The sequence below is a fragment of the Clytia hemisphaerica genome, unplaced genomic scaffold (assembly GCF_902728285.1).
Source record: "Clytia hemisphaerica strain Z4C2 unplaced genomic scaffold, Clytia hemisphaerica genome assembly, whole genome shotgun sequence".
Classification (NCBI taxonomy): domain Eukaryota; kingdom Metazoa; phylum Cnidaria; class Hydrozoa; order Leptothecata; family Clytiidae; genus Clytia; species Clytia hemisphaerica.
Window position 1 is genome coordinate 621,979 of NW_027103851.1, and position 13,967 is coordinate 635,945.

General features: G+C 35.9%; 1 protein-coding gene across 1 annotated transcript in view; it reads right to left on the reverse strand.

The window, feature by feature from the left end:
• The window catches only part of LOC136807687 (exocyst complex component 3-like), a 46,246-nt gene extending 34,880 nt beyond the window's left edge, over positions 1-11,366 (reverse strand). The window contains exons 1-10 of the mRNA XM_067064284.1: positions 11,278-11,366; positions 4,649-4,729; positions 3,751-3,807; positions 3,256-3,335; positions 2,953-2,985; positions 2,282-2,372; positions 1,727-1,833; positions 1,115-1,208; positions 704-742; positions 276-385 (exon numbers count right to left, since the gene is read on the reverse strand). Of these exons, the coding sequence (XP_066920385.1) occupies positions 276-385; positions 704-742; positions 1,115-1,208; positions 1,727-1,833; positions 2,282-2,372; positions 2,953-2,985; positions 3,256-3,335; positions 3,751-3,807; positions 4,649-4,723 (686 nt within the window). The 5' untranslated portion in view covers positions 4,724-4,729; positions 11,278-11,366. The remainder of the gene's footprint in view (positions 1-275; positions 386-703; positions 743-1,114; positions 1,209-1,726; positions 1,834-2,281; positions 2,373-2,952; positions 2,986-3,255; positions 3,336-3,750; positions 3,808-4,648; positions 4,730-11,277) is intronic.
• Positions 11,367-13,967: the final 2,601 nt, after the last annotated feature.

The window sequence follows — 13,967 nt, forward strand, 5'->3', positions numbered from 1 at the left end:
TTTATATAATATAATTTTACTAAACCAGCTAATTTGAAAATAGCTTTTAAATATCATTTTATCTGATGAGTGAGTGTTAAATACCTTATTACATGAATATAAGTATGGAAGTATTTAACAGCCTTGAAATTAAGTATGGAAATATTGAACGGCCTTGAAATTAACACGACATCAAATTAATACGAATGAGCAGGTGTAAACTTTTCAGCTTTAAAATTTAAGGAAAATGAGGTAACTTAAGGTAATTCTCATTCACATTCTTCTCGTCGTCATACCTTTCTTCCCTTTCGACGATACGGAGTGACGTCACAAGTTCAGTAGGTTGGTGTTTGGCTGCAGAGATGGTCCTCTGTATGATGTTCAACAATTGTTTACATAAAGCATCCTGAAGACGGAGACCAAAAAACTATGATGAAATCTTCAAAGGTTTCTTTATACTGGCTGGTCAAAATTAGCCAAGATTTTTAGCCCAGACTTTATTGTTGTATATTGACGCAGAAAAAAAGCAGTTTTTACACTTTTTTGAGACAAAATCCATGTGAGAATAGGAAGGAGGAATAATTGTTGGATCAAACTGACATTATGTGCGTGTTAAGGATTCCCATTGAATTCTAATTATTTTTTCGAAATTGCACACAACGTAGCCAAACCTGTTTTACTGCAATGTTCATTGATAAGTAATTTTGAGAGAAAAAAAACTTACAGACAGATTTTGGACACCAGTAAAGTATGTGTATATGGGCTGTAATAAAATAAGTAAGTTTTTATTAATATGAAATGGAATATTGATAGGTATTGTTCTTGGGTCAAATCAAAACAATAGGAAAAACAAGTTTACATAGAAGTAGTGGTCTTTCATCGAGCTTAAGATATGTGTTATGAGTAAAATGGAAAGTAAAATGGAAAGACTTATCCCATGTTAAAAGAACAAAAAACAAGCAATTTCAAACAGAGTATCCCAAGAAAAATTAAGACACGACCCCAAACATTTGTTTTGCCCCTAACAACAGAATTATGGATCAATTTAAGCCTCAATGTGCCAAAATAAAAACAGAAAAGAAAAGCAAAACAGAACAAAAAATGAAGTTGAAAATACACGTTTAACAAAGCATACCGACTCTGTAATGGACTCCTCACTTTCGGTTTCTTCTTTGATTTTATAAACTTCAAACAGTAAGTCGTCACGGGTCGATTCCAATTCCATAATACTGTAGGGAGAAAGCATAATGAAACAATGCGTTATGAATACCTTATCGGGGAAAACTTCGTCGGGGAAAATTTTTGTCGGGGAAAAATATTTGTCACTTGCTGGTAGTTGTTGGTAAACGCATTAAGGCCGGGAAAATACCCGATAAGGTATCTCTTTATGCTGTGATAACTTAATGCGAATAATGTCCATCATCTAATTCCGACACCCTGCTTAATGCGAACAATGTCCATCATCTAATTCCGACACCCTGCTTATATATTTCTTTCCAAAGCGGTCAGAGAGGTAAAAATATTTTTGCAATCATTGATATCGACCTTCCTATCTCTAAAAAGGGTGCCCAAATTAGTAAGAGATGTGGACATTAGATTGTACGTAGTCTTTATATATATTGTTAAATTACACGTGATATTTGGATCGTATGCCAGTTAAGCCAGTGGCTTTTACCTCTGAAGCTGCTTATCAAGGAATATGCTCAGACGACGCACAGTTCAACATTAACATTAATGAAAAGCTTACTTTTTGTGAGCTTGAAGAAATTTCCCATTAGTGATCAATTCTTGTGTTGTCTTGATCGTGTCAGGTACATTGAAGATTAAACTCAAATGTGCATTCGTTTTAGCAAGCTGAATGAAAACAAAAATTGACTTATTGAGTTCTTTAGAAGTAGTAAAAAGAAAATAATGTTCCAGAGAAAAACTGACTACTGGTGGAGGGGTGTTCAGACTCTGTGTACTGATTCATAACTAGTGGGGGGTCTATTTTTTAAGGTAAATTTTTACAGTGTACCAAACAGATGGTACCAAAACTATGGTCATCGAAATAAGTTAGTACATGTCAAAATGTTGATGTTTTTAAAAAGGTGGTATCAAATCTTTAGGCGTTGCGAAAAGTTAGTATGGTTTACTAATTTATTTGGGCAAAAACCCAAAAATCATAGGGTAGTATATGGTTCAGTACACTGAGTTTGTACCTCCCCTGGATATTGAGTTACTCAAAAAGGGGTAAGAGTGAAAAAGGGCAAACTTCTTGGCAAAAACAACAAGCCTTGTAAAGCGATCAACTCAAACCCACCTTCGCATGTCTCCCATGAGCGATTTCAAGCTTTTTTAATTTAACATTCAACGGTTCAACTTCATTGAAAATCTCTGACGTTTCACCAATTCTATGGATGAAATGAATTTAAATAGAGTTAAAGTGAGATTATAAATGCAGACAGACTGATTAAGGAATGAGTAAAGATCCAAACAAAATGTGAACAGTAGTACTTTCCACACTTTTTTTCATAAGAACAAGTTTTAATGAACAATGGGACTCAAAATCGGCTAAAAAAAATTAAAAAGAACAATGCTGAGCCTGGAATTACTCGATTTCAAGCAATTATTTCAAGTAAAAATTGGGCAAAAGCTTAAAATATCTCAATCCCACCCTTTAAATAAGAACAGGGTAAGAAGAATCTGAGGATCAAAGTGCCAAAATATAAGAACAATGGAGCCTTATTAAAATTCTACTTGTTCTTATAAAAGAAGTGTACATAAATGAACTTGTCAGTGAAAGGTATGACCAAAAATACTAAAACAATTAAAGTTCTCATTTCATTCTTTGCTGATACAGACTGATACCATATGATGAGTTAAGGTGACAAAGTGCAAATTATTAGGACTTTTCTATATTAGCATCAACCTTTTTTCATTTTAGCACTACAAATCTTAGGTTACTTGTACCATACATTCCGTTTAACTTACAGCTTTTTAATGTTGAGGATATCATCTTGCACACTATGGAAAAGAAATCATTCAACAAAATCATTTTATTGAGGTAAAAAGTTAATTTAACTCACTAGTGAATGATTTTTAAATGGAAAAGCCTCTTTCATAAAAATTAAAGCACAAGGCAAGTTGCATACAACTCAAGACACTAAATTGCACCATATTTAGACTTGATTTTTTTGTGTTAGATTTTATATGGCTCTAATTAATTCAGACGATTTGTCACAATTTTCAAATTCAAATTTTGGCCTTAAAATTTCAGAAACGAACAGTTCTTACTTTTTAAGTTCTTGTAGACCAGATCGAATACCGTCAATTTGTGATTGGACAGCTGTCTTTAATCTAGAATCAACTGCCGCCTGGAAAAAATATAGTCCGTATAAAAAACCCTGGTCTGGAAGCAAGCTTATTATTTAACTTTTTGTTAGCTTTTTCCTTTAATATCAAAAAATAAAAATCGATTTGCTCAGTTTTTGATCAGGTTACCAAATATTCCTGGGATTGGTTTAAGATTTAATCACATGATCAAAAAGTGAGCAAAACAAACTAATTTCTCAACGCAAGTTCAATTAAGAAACAATGGAAAGAAACAAAAGGCTTCCAGACCAGGGTTTTTTATACGGACTGTGAAAAAATGAAAATCTTATCATACTTTTATGCTAAGCTTATTGTTATAGAGTAAAAGTGAAAAATAGAGAAAACTTAAGAAAAGCATTGCAATTTCTGTTGTTTGCAATCTATACATCAGAGACAAGTTTCATGTTTTTTACCAACCTTGTTTCTCAAAACCTTTCTTCTGATTTGCTCAGCTTTGTCTAATTGATCTGGTGTCTAAACAGCAAGGTAAAAAGTAAATGTTTTTATCATTACCTATTGAACCTATAACTCAAATGCAAAAAAAAATACAAACAAGCAACGTGCTGAATGGACCTACCTAAGGATTAACATCAGATGAAAATAAGAAAAAAGTGACAATAATTGTACAAAAATTCAGAATGGAAAAATAAAGCTTGTGTGTTGAATAATGTAAAATGGTAAAAAGGAATTTCCCCAAATACGAAAATCACTTAAACCATTCAGACCCAAAACATCATCAAGCTGTTTTTGGCCCAAATTTGCCCAAAATAATTTTCCTTAAAAATCTGGCTCCGTCACATTTTGGGCATTGCCATTTTGCATCATTGTGCAAAAAATCAGAAAAAAATTATGAGTCAACATTGAGAAAAGCTATATTTTCTTATTTGGTTAAAGATCAGAAAAAAGTAATAACATGATTTTGCACAAAGTCCAAAAAACCCTATTTTAGGCAGTTTTTGGCCCAAATTTGCCCAAATATATTTTTTTTCGAAAATCTGGCTCCGTCACATTTTAGGCATTGCCATTTTGAATCATTGTGCAAAAAATCAGAAAAAAATAATGAGTCAACTTTGAGAAAAGCTGGTAACAGACGGACGAACGAACAGACGAACAGACAAACGGACGAACGGACATGGGTTAATTTATAGAACCTCCACCGGGGCACACGGAGGTAGGTCCAAAAAGTATAGATTAAAATTTTGAATCATAGCTCTGTCTGTCGTTACTATTAGACTGTTGCTGTGCATTCATGGGTTGGCTCTATAGTAAGTTATCATGTTGATAGTACACAAAATAGACATGATTCATTACTTACCGTTAAACAACTAGCAATATACTTTGCTGCTTTTGCAAACGCTAAGTCCTTCGCACTTCCAATATCTTCTGCCATTATTTTCTAAGATATGATCATAGAAGTTTGAGTTAAAAAGAGGTCTTTTTCAAGCCTTACCTTATCTTTTAAACAATTCTTTATAAATCCTAGTGTATTAACACAGGTGGAAAAAGAGAATTTCCTTGAGTTTTGGAAGAGATGACATGCCCCAGTTTACAATTTCTTATTTTTTTCAGGGAAAAAATATCCTGATTTATGAAGATTCAACCAAGTTTGATAAAATATCAGTCTGGCTAGCGAAGATGTACATGGATGCGACTGAGAGATGTAGAAAAAGAGAGAAAATATGACAGCTTAGGAAAATCAGAGAAGAGAGAGAGAAGCTGACCCTCCGATATCATCGGACCGGGCCCTATCCCGGGATAGTTTCCTACCCCTAGATAGGAAAATCACAGCGCTTACCAGACATTGTACTCTGTGCTCGCGACACAGCAGAGCCGTGCTGTATCGATGATGATACTCGAACAGTACGGGAGAACCTGCGTTCTCGCAGGTACTGAACATATGAGTACCATCACCACACCACATTCAATGTCCAGCATATCTCCCCATACTCTTGTATCAGAGTGATGGTACCCTATTCCCCTCACATGGTATGGGTTGACCCGGGCCAAGGTACATTCACTTGCCAAGTGAATCGCAGCACCGAGTGGAAATCGATCCCTGACCTCCAGCACGGAAGTCAAGAACGATGACCACTACACTACTGCGCTTAGGAAAATCAATGACACATTAAATGCATCAATCATAATAAATGGTGACTAATTTTTTACACATCTTGAAAGTCCCTTAAAGGGTCTGTAAGGGCTGCAAAATTACCAAAGTCAAAAATTTCCCTCAAAGGGTCATAAATTCTTGAGATTTGGACTTTTAAAATTTTGGCTAAAAATTTGGGGAAATAGTTTTTCTTAAGGTGGGGAAAACATCAAAAAATGGACAAAATTTTCAAAAATCAGTCTTTCTAAGGATCAATCTTTGAACCTTGGCTCGGATATAACCGTACATGTTTTTTTCTTTATAAGCATTGCGTTTATAAGCATAAATAGGCTCATATATGGCAAAAATTTAAGCTTATGTTAAACATCACCTTGAGCCTTCATTTTCAGATTTTGTTTGATTTCGGCTGGAATTTCGAAATTTCTCTAAAATTTTGCTTAAGATATAAGCATCCCTTAAAGCATTTTCAGCTTTGTAAATCTCTCGATCTAAGCATTTCCGAGCCAGCTTTTGGATTTTTGTATGCTTGTAAAAAAACAATTTTAGTGTTTTTATTTTTTTGAATCTCGAGAAAATTGAGTGTGTGAATTCACCACGTTCATATACCTTGTATCCTGCTCCTGGCCGACTTAGCTATTTTACAAACCTTGGAAAAGAACTCCCATAGGAATTCCGATACACAACCCGATTAATTTCCGGTTAATTTCGGAACGGCTTCAAGAAAGTTATAATGGCAGATAATTTTAAAAGTTTCTGAGGAAATGTGTGTTATTTATCGATGTTGATGGCTTATTGATCCTTTAAAGAAAAAAGATAACATGTATAGCTTTTTCTAAACCTGGAATATCGAGGTTCCAGCTGCACTGTGATAGTTTTCTTAAAGCGCTTCACAGCAATTTTGAATTTAAGTTCACAGTATATCATAACACTCACATCGTTTTTGTACGATTGGTGTCAAGCAAGGAGATATACTTGGACCAATTCTCTTCGCCTTCTTTCTAGTAGCAGTCATGATAACTTGGAGGGCAACTACTAACACTTCATTGTGTGTCTTCAGAACAAAAAATGACGCTAAAATGACTGGTTGAGGCTATCAAGCTTACAGTGACGAATTTTCACTCAATGATTCGGAGTATGCAGATGACACTGCTCTCATTTTTGAATCTCAGACTGATTGTGAAACTGGATCACCTCTCTGCATAAACCACTTTGCACGCTATGGCATGGAAGTTCACTCCGGACCAATCGAACCAAAATAGACATCCAAATCTGTAGTTCTCTTTTCTTCAAAACCTCCTTCAATGTATGACGATCCAACCACCTTTGATAATGCAAATCTCTCTGATATTACCCTCAGAGACAGATTTATCCCCATTGTTTCCAAATTTATTTATCTTGGCAATGTTATTAAGTGAGATTTGTCTGATGAGATGGATGTCAACAGACGAATTCAGAAAGCAGGAAATGCTTTTGGTATGATGAACACCTGTAGTGAGATTAAAAACAAAAGCCAACGACGCAACGTTTATCCACAAGTGTCTCAACCGGTATTCCAACGAAGCCATATTTTGGTTTGTACAGAAATTTTGCCCGCTGAAATCAAAACAACAAAATGGTCAATCTCACTAAAGCAAAACATTGCCGCCACGTCATTTCCCTGGATAAAAATTCTGGTCACGTGACCATCCGTGATTTTAGACCAATGAAAACGCTTCATTTCCCCAGATTAAAGTTGTGTCTACACTAACACGCGGGAAATAGCTAGAAAAAGAGAGATAAAACCGGGGTCAAATTAAATTTTTCTCCCTTCTTGCGGCAAACATATTTATTTAAGAAAGGGGTGTTATATCATTTAAATAAATTATGTAAGTAAGTGATATTTTAAGTAACTTCATTAACAACTTTATTTTGAAGTTTGTTTTTAAAAACAAAACCTCTGTGCTAGATGATAATTTCATTTCTTAACTTATGGACCCATTTGGAAGTATTTGTAATACAGATCATTTGGCAGTGTAGTTGCAGCCTGCTATACAAGAATTGGAATCTAAAGTCGTTTTTTTTTTCTTTACTCAGCAATTTAGAGGTTGTTCGTAATACGCGATTTGGCTTACTCGTAACACTTGTGTATCGCACCTTTATTCTTTTAATCCTGTTCTATGGATTCAAATGCTAGAGTCTTACAGTACTGAAAAATTGTTGAATCATTTCCGAAGTTTCTATTGTCGTTGTTATCAGTTCCATTTGTCACGTAACTCTAAGAAATCGTTTACGAACTGTTGATCTCCTAGAGAGATTATCGCTCGAATCAGTCGATATGTACCGTGAAGTCGGGTACTTGCATCAGTGGAGGCTAACATGCATAGCCCTCGAATGAATGACCTGGCTGGTCATTAAAATACAAAAATAAATCAAAACAAAAATGTAGAGTAGAGCTGCGAGCAGAGCTGCGTAGTTCATTTGTTTTGAAATTTTGCTGCTTTGATTTGTCAGTCATTTGATGGCTATGCAAGTTTCCCTCCACTGGTGCAAGTTACCCGACTTCACGATATACCCTGAGATTGGGTAACTTGCATCAGTGGAGGCTAACATGCATAGCCCTCAAATGAAAGACCTGGCTGATCATTAAAATACAAAGTTGAATCAAAACAAAAATGGTAGATTAGAGCTGCGAGCGGAGCTGCATAGTTGTATTTTGATGACCAGCCAGATCTTTTATTGGGCCATTCCAGAAAATGTTTGTTACCCCCCCCCCGTCGAACAACATGCATTTTATCATTTTTTCTAGCCTCAGAAATAATTTTCTTTTCCAGTGGTCGGAAATTCCGATAAAAATCCATGTACTTCTGCAAAATGCATCGGAAATTCCACTCTTTTTTGCCTTTTTTAATTCAATTGCCTTGGAAAATTATACATTTTCTTCTCTCGCCTTGGAAATTTCGAATTTTGGTGAAAACTTTTGCCCTCGGAAATCCTGTGTCGTCCACCCCCCTGTTACAGACAAATTCTGGAATGGCCCATTTGAGGGCTATGCATGTTAGCCTCCACTGATGCAAGTTACCCAAATTTCACCGTATATGTCGTCAACAACTGCGTTGTGCTGGCCATGTCATTTGTTTGCTGTGGTCCCGACTTCCACGGAAAATGTTGTCTGGTTGGGTGGGTGAAAACTAGTTTCAATCAGCAATTCCGCCCCTTCAATTTTTTTTTGTTCTTTCTGGTTCGTGGTAATTTTCCGGGGGTCAGGATTCGATTATTGTCAGTTAGTTAGGGTCAGGGTTGCTAGTAACGGATTGTCACTGTGCCGGGTGCATACTCAGCGCCTTGGGCCCCACAGGGTTGCTAGTAACGGCTCGAATTTCAGTCAGGTTTAAAAAAGGGGTACTTTTACCCATATTACCTTATTGGCATATATTTTTGCGTGTTACAAATTTTCGCGAATCGCGAAATTTTTTCGAAAAAACGTGTTTCGCGTGTATTAAATTTCGCGATTGCCGACTTCTGGAGAATTTTCACGTGTATTAAATTTCGCGATTCACTAAACTAGGTATTTTCAGAAAGTGGGAATATAAAGCAAGAAAAAGACTGATTTTGCTTGAAACACAACGTTTTTGATGTAAAAATACTACTCTTGTCTCCCAAATAGACGTCCCCCCGCTAATTGTTAAGAGACAAAAAAATCCATCCCCCCCGCTCTTATTAAGACCCCCCCCCGCTAATTAAATTCGAATAATTCAATATTTTATTACAGTGTAGATAGACCTTAAACTTGTTAAAATTTTCCATTTTGTTAGTATTGGTTCTTATTTTACGTGTGTTTATTTGTTAAAGTTTCTTTTTTGTTGTTGAAATGGATACCAGTTAGAAAAAATTATGTCTTCAAACAGCTTCAAATTACCCCCCCCCCTCTTATTCCATTCCAAAATTTTCCTACCCCCCTGCTTATTCGGACCCGCCCGTCTATTCGAGAGACAAGAGTAACAAAATACTAAGAAAAAATTTTTCGCGTGTATTTAATTTTGCGATTTTGTCATTTTGAAAAATTGAAACAGTATAAAAAATTTCGCGAAAATTGACCAAAAAACTTGCGAAATTAAGTACCGGCGAAAATTTGTAACACGAGAAAATATATTTATACCATTAAGGTATAATAACATTACCCCCGTCTTTTGCCAGTTTGGTATAATATGTTATGAATTGCGTGATTTTGCTGTGCAACGATAGTGAAGTGGTAAGGCGTCGGGTTTGGAAACCAAGGTTGCTTGCATTTGGTAGTTCGAGCCGAGGTGCGGGAGTATAGTTTCAGAATTCGCAAAAACGACCCACGGCATGGCCCGAACATGTTCGGGCCTGTTTGGACCATGCTCAGGCCACAAATAAGTATTATTGAATCGGCCCGAACATTTTGTTCGGACCATGTTCGGGCCATGTATTTACATAGGAATAGTAGAATTTAATTTTATTTACCTTTCCTGGTTTATCATCATCCATTGTTAAATATTTTCATTAGACAAATTCAAAGTTCCAAATACCAGTTTGATTCACAAAGTTGTATAACAGTACAAAAAACGATCCAGAAAAATTCTGCTTTGAATAGGAGAAGACCACGAGAAAAGGGAACGGGATAAAGAATAAAAAGAAAACCATATTATGTAAGATTCAAATCATTCTTTTTAATAATTTTCCTAACTTAATTGGAAAATAGATGATTAACTTTTATATTTGAACAATATATATTTGAATAAAGATGAAGATTTTTAAATTTGTTTGCTAAAATAAGGAATTTAATATAAATATTGGGTCCTGAAATTACACGCGCGATCGTAGCAAGTTTTTGAAAATCTGGCCCGAACATGGTCCGAAACTGTGCGGGCCCGCGCGGGCCATTTTTAAAAAGTATTAAATCAAGAGGCCCGAACATGTTCGGGCCATGCCGTGGGTCGTAGCAAAATAGCTTCAAATACTTTAGTCAAATTCAGAAAAACTAAGTCCAGAATTCAGAAATCAGAAAAAACAGAGTTAGAGATAGGAAATAGAACGACCCTGCCAGTGCAACCGACAGTCGGGTGCTGTTGTCGGGTGTTCAAAGTTAGAAATTTAAACACCCGACAGTCGGGTGCACTTTGTCAGGTGCTACATCATTGCATTCTGGGTGCTTTTAACAGCACCTGACATGTAACAAAGTTAGGAATTTTAGCACCCGACTTTGCAAATTTAGAAATTTCAGCACACGACAAAACACCCGACAGCACCCGACTGTCGGGTACACCGGCAGGGTCGTGAAATAGAGAAAAAGAGGAGAAGGGCGGAATTGGTGATTGAAACTAGATCTTTCCAAATCCAGTCAAAAAGACCTCGTGGAGCACCAAAAGACACAAAGATGGCACATGATTGCCAAGAATAGAAAATCTTAGAAGCCTTATTGGGCCATTCCAGTTTTTATTCGTTACCCCCCAATTGACGACATGGAATTTCCGTAGCAAATTGCTTTCAAGAAAGTCCGGAATTTCCGTAACAAATTTACAAAATACCTATCAAAACCGTGGAATTCCGTTACTATACTGTAACCTAAAAAATCATGGAATTCCAATTCTTTAATGCAAAATTAAGTAAAATTCATGGAATTCCAATACTTTCTCTTTAAAGTTTGTCTGGAATTCCGTGCCAAAATTTATTTCAAAAATTGATGTCATCCATTAGGGGGCTGGAATGGCCCATTCACTCCGCTGTGATCCTCACACTTTAGGTGTGAGGCTTATTCACCTTAGGGGCCCTTAGGGGAAGGCCTATTCTCTCTAATATGGGAAGTGGGGAAGGGATAAGGTATTTATACTTACTGAATCATCAGAAAAATTGAGTTGGTGGTCTTCAGTTGTACGTTGTTGTGTTGTGTTTTGTTTACTTTGTTATCCGCATCGTCTGCTATCTGTCTGTCTATCCTGTCTAGATTTTCCTTCTCTTGTGGAGCACGAAGAACGACAAAAAATGTGTCACTTCAAGTTAACAAACCATACCATTTTCGGATACTATTAATTCAGGGCAATCCAGTTGTGGAAATGATTTTTTCTGAAAACGCTCCCAGAAAACAGCTGACATCGTCGGAAAACGCCAAAAACGTCGATTTTTCGCCTTAAAAATGCTATTTCTCGGCACCAGGTGGTCGAAACTTAACAAATAACCCCATTTTCTTTACCTACTTTTCACGCTGAATCCGTTGGTAGCCTCAGATATTTGATTTTCAGACTTCGAAAAAACCGTTAGCTTAAGTGGGGAACCTTGATAAGTTCTATCGATTAACTAAAAATCGATTCACTCGAAAACTGCAGGAGATTCAAAGGGCAATTTTTTGTCAATTCTACACCCTATTAGGAGTATAAAATCAAAAATTTGTCCTGATCTAAGGGGTGCCCTAAGAAAACCATTTTAAGGCCTTTTCTGAATCTCGGACGTTGGTCTTCTCCCCGCCGTCTTTAGAGCTTCAGCGTACTGGGTACCTTAAAGGAAGAAATTTTGGCGGGAATTTAATTTGGCGGATGGCCAAAAAAGCTTTTTCAGAGGGAATTTAATTTGGCGGATGGATGAAAAACTAAATTTGGCGGGAATTTAATTTGGCGGTCGCTTAAAAATTTAACCTTAAGATGGCGTCAAAACAGCGAAAAAATAGCAAAAACACCTTAAAAGAGATCATATTTTCGAAATGTTTAACTTGGTGGGAATTTAATTTGGCAGATGGCGGAAAAAAGAAATTTTGGCGGGAACTTAATTTGGCGGATTTCAATCAAATCCGCCAAATCCGCCAAATTTTCTTTCCGCCAAAATTTCTTCCTTTAAGGTAGACTACGTACTGGGCCAGAAACTACACAATCTGTTATCAGGTTAAAAGCGACGGGATTGGATTTAGTGGTTTATTTATTCCGATATTTGCAAAGAACCACTGTGAGGTGTGAACGAAAAACTGTTCGAATCTGATTTTTCAGTTTTCTGAGTTCGTTTTGGTTTAAACATCTCTGACTGAATGATTTTACGTGCATCTATATTTAGAAAATTCTCGATACCATCGCATCTCGTGTTTCTGGGAACCTCACTGATGACCGACTGATATGTGCGAGCCTAAAGGTATGTTTTTGATGTAACCAAAATGCACTCTCTCCGAGTGTATTTTTTGCTCAGTGCACTGTATAAGGATGAATCTTTTTTAAGTTGTAATAAAAATACACGTTTATTGTTTATAAGAACCCAGTTTATAAGAACATTCAGGCTGAAATTCGTCGAAAAATTAAGAACATCGTAAGAACCATTGAGTTTCAAGCCGAAGGCTAGAGGTCAATCTCTTTGGTAGGATTTGAAGCCAACAAATCCTACCAAAGTTGCGCGGCCTTGAGCGACCCGCCTGGTTTTTACACAAATGACAGATTGAAACTAAAATTTATCGCTTAATTTCGAAAAATATATCACTCGAAGACAAAGGAATTGCTAGATTCAATCCGTCATCAAAAATACGGCGCATATTTTAAGGCTTCAATTTTTCTTGCCTGAGAAAGGTTAGAGATTGACCTCTAGCCCTTCGGGCTTGAAACTCAATGGTAAGAACATGCCCAGCCTCAGTTTGGAAAAAAAATGACAAGAAATTACAATTTTTCCTCTTTTCAACCAGTTTTAACCGAACTTAGGGATGGATTTTCTAAAATTGAGAGTCAAATATTGTACATATTTTACCAATTTTAAGTGCTCTTTATTTTGCATGATATTATCGATTTAGAGTAGTCTGAAAAATTAAGAACGCATTTAAGAACATTTTCGGCTGATAAAATTGCTAAAAAAATAAGCACATTCAGGCACAGCCAAATTTTAGGTGTTCTAATAGAAAAAAAAACGTGTAGGAAGGGTTTAATCTAAAGAATCCTACATTTACTAAAAATAGGTAAAAAAAACGACAAATTTCGCCGTCCATAACCCCGACCCGGTTAATTTGTCGACACCTACGAATTCATTTACCACGAAGATTTACTACGTATGGTTATAAGAACGACAAATTAAGCATGAGTGTTATAATGCATTTGTTGATATATAACTCGGGTTATTTAAGTATAAGGATCAAAATTAAAAAAAAACAACAGCAAAACATTTTTTAAATAAATGCGAAGCTATCAAAACAAAAAGAAAACAAACAGATTTTTGTAGCAAGCAACTGTTGAGCGTAAACAGACGGTTCAAAACATTACGCTTGATTGATTTCGAACGATTGAAATTAATGCGCAATAATTCAATCGAATGCCGTACCCCGTGTTGTCGTGTTTTTGTTGAAAAATTGCTCGAAATTGATAAATATGAAATATAATTAATTTTTTTCTATTGTTTTCAAGAGACAATGGTTTTTAATCTTTTTTACTGAGCCTAATTCTTGTGTTAAAATTGTATTCGAATGTTTTTGGTAAAATTATATGTCGATAATTAGTATTCGCAGTTTGATAACTGGTTTTATTTTATCTGATTGTTGGATAATGCATAATTTCTGTTTAATATTTAC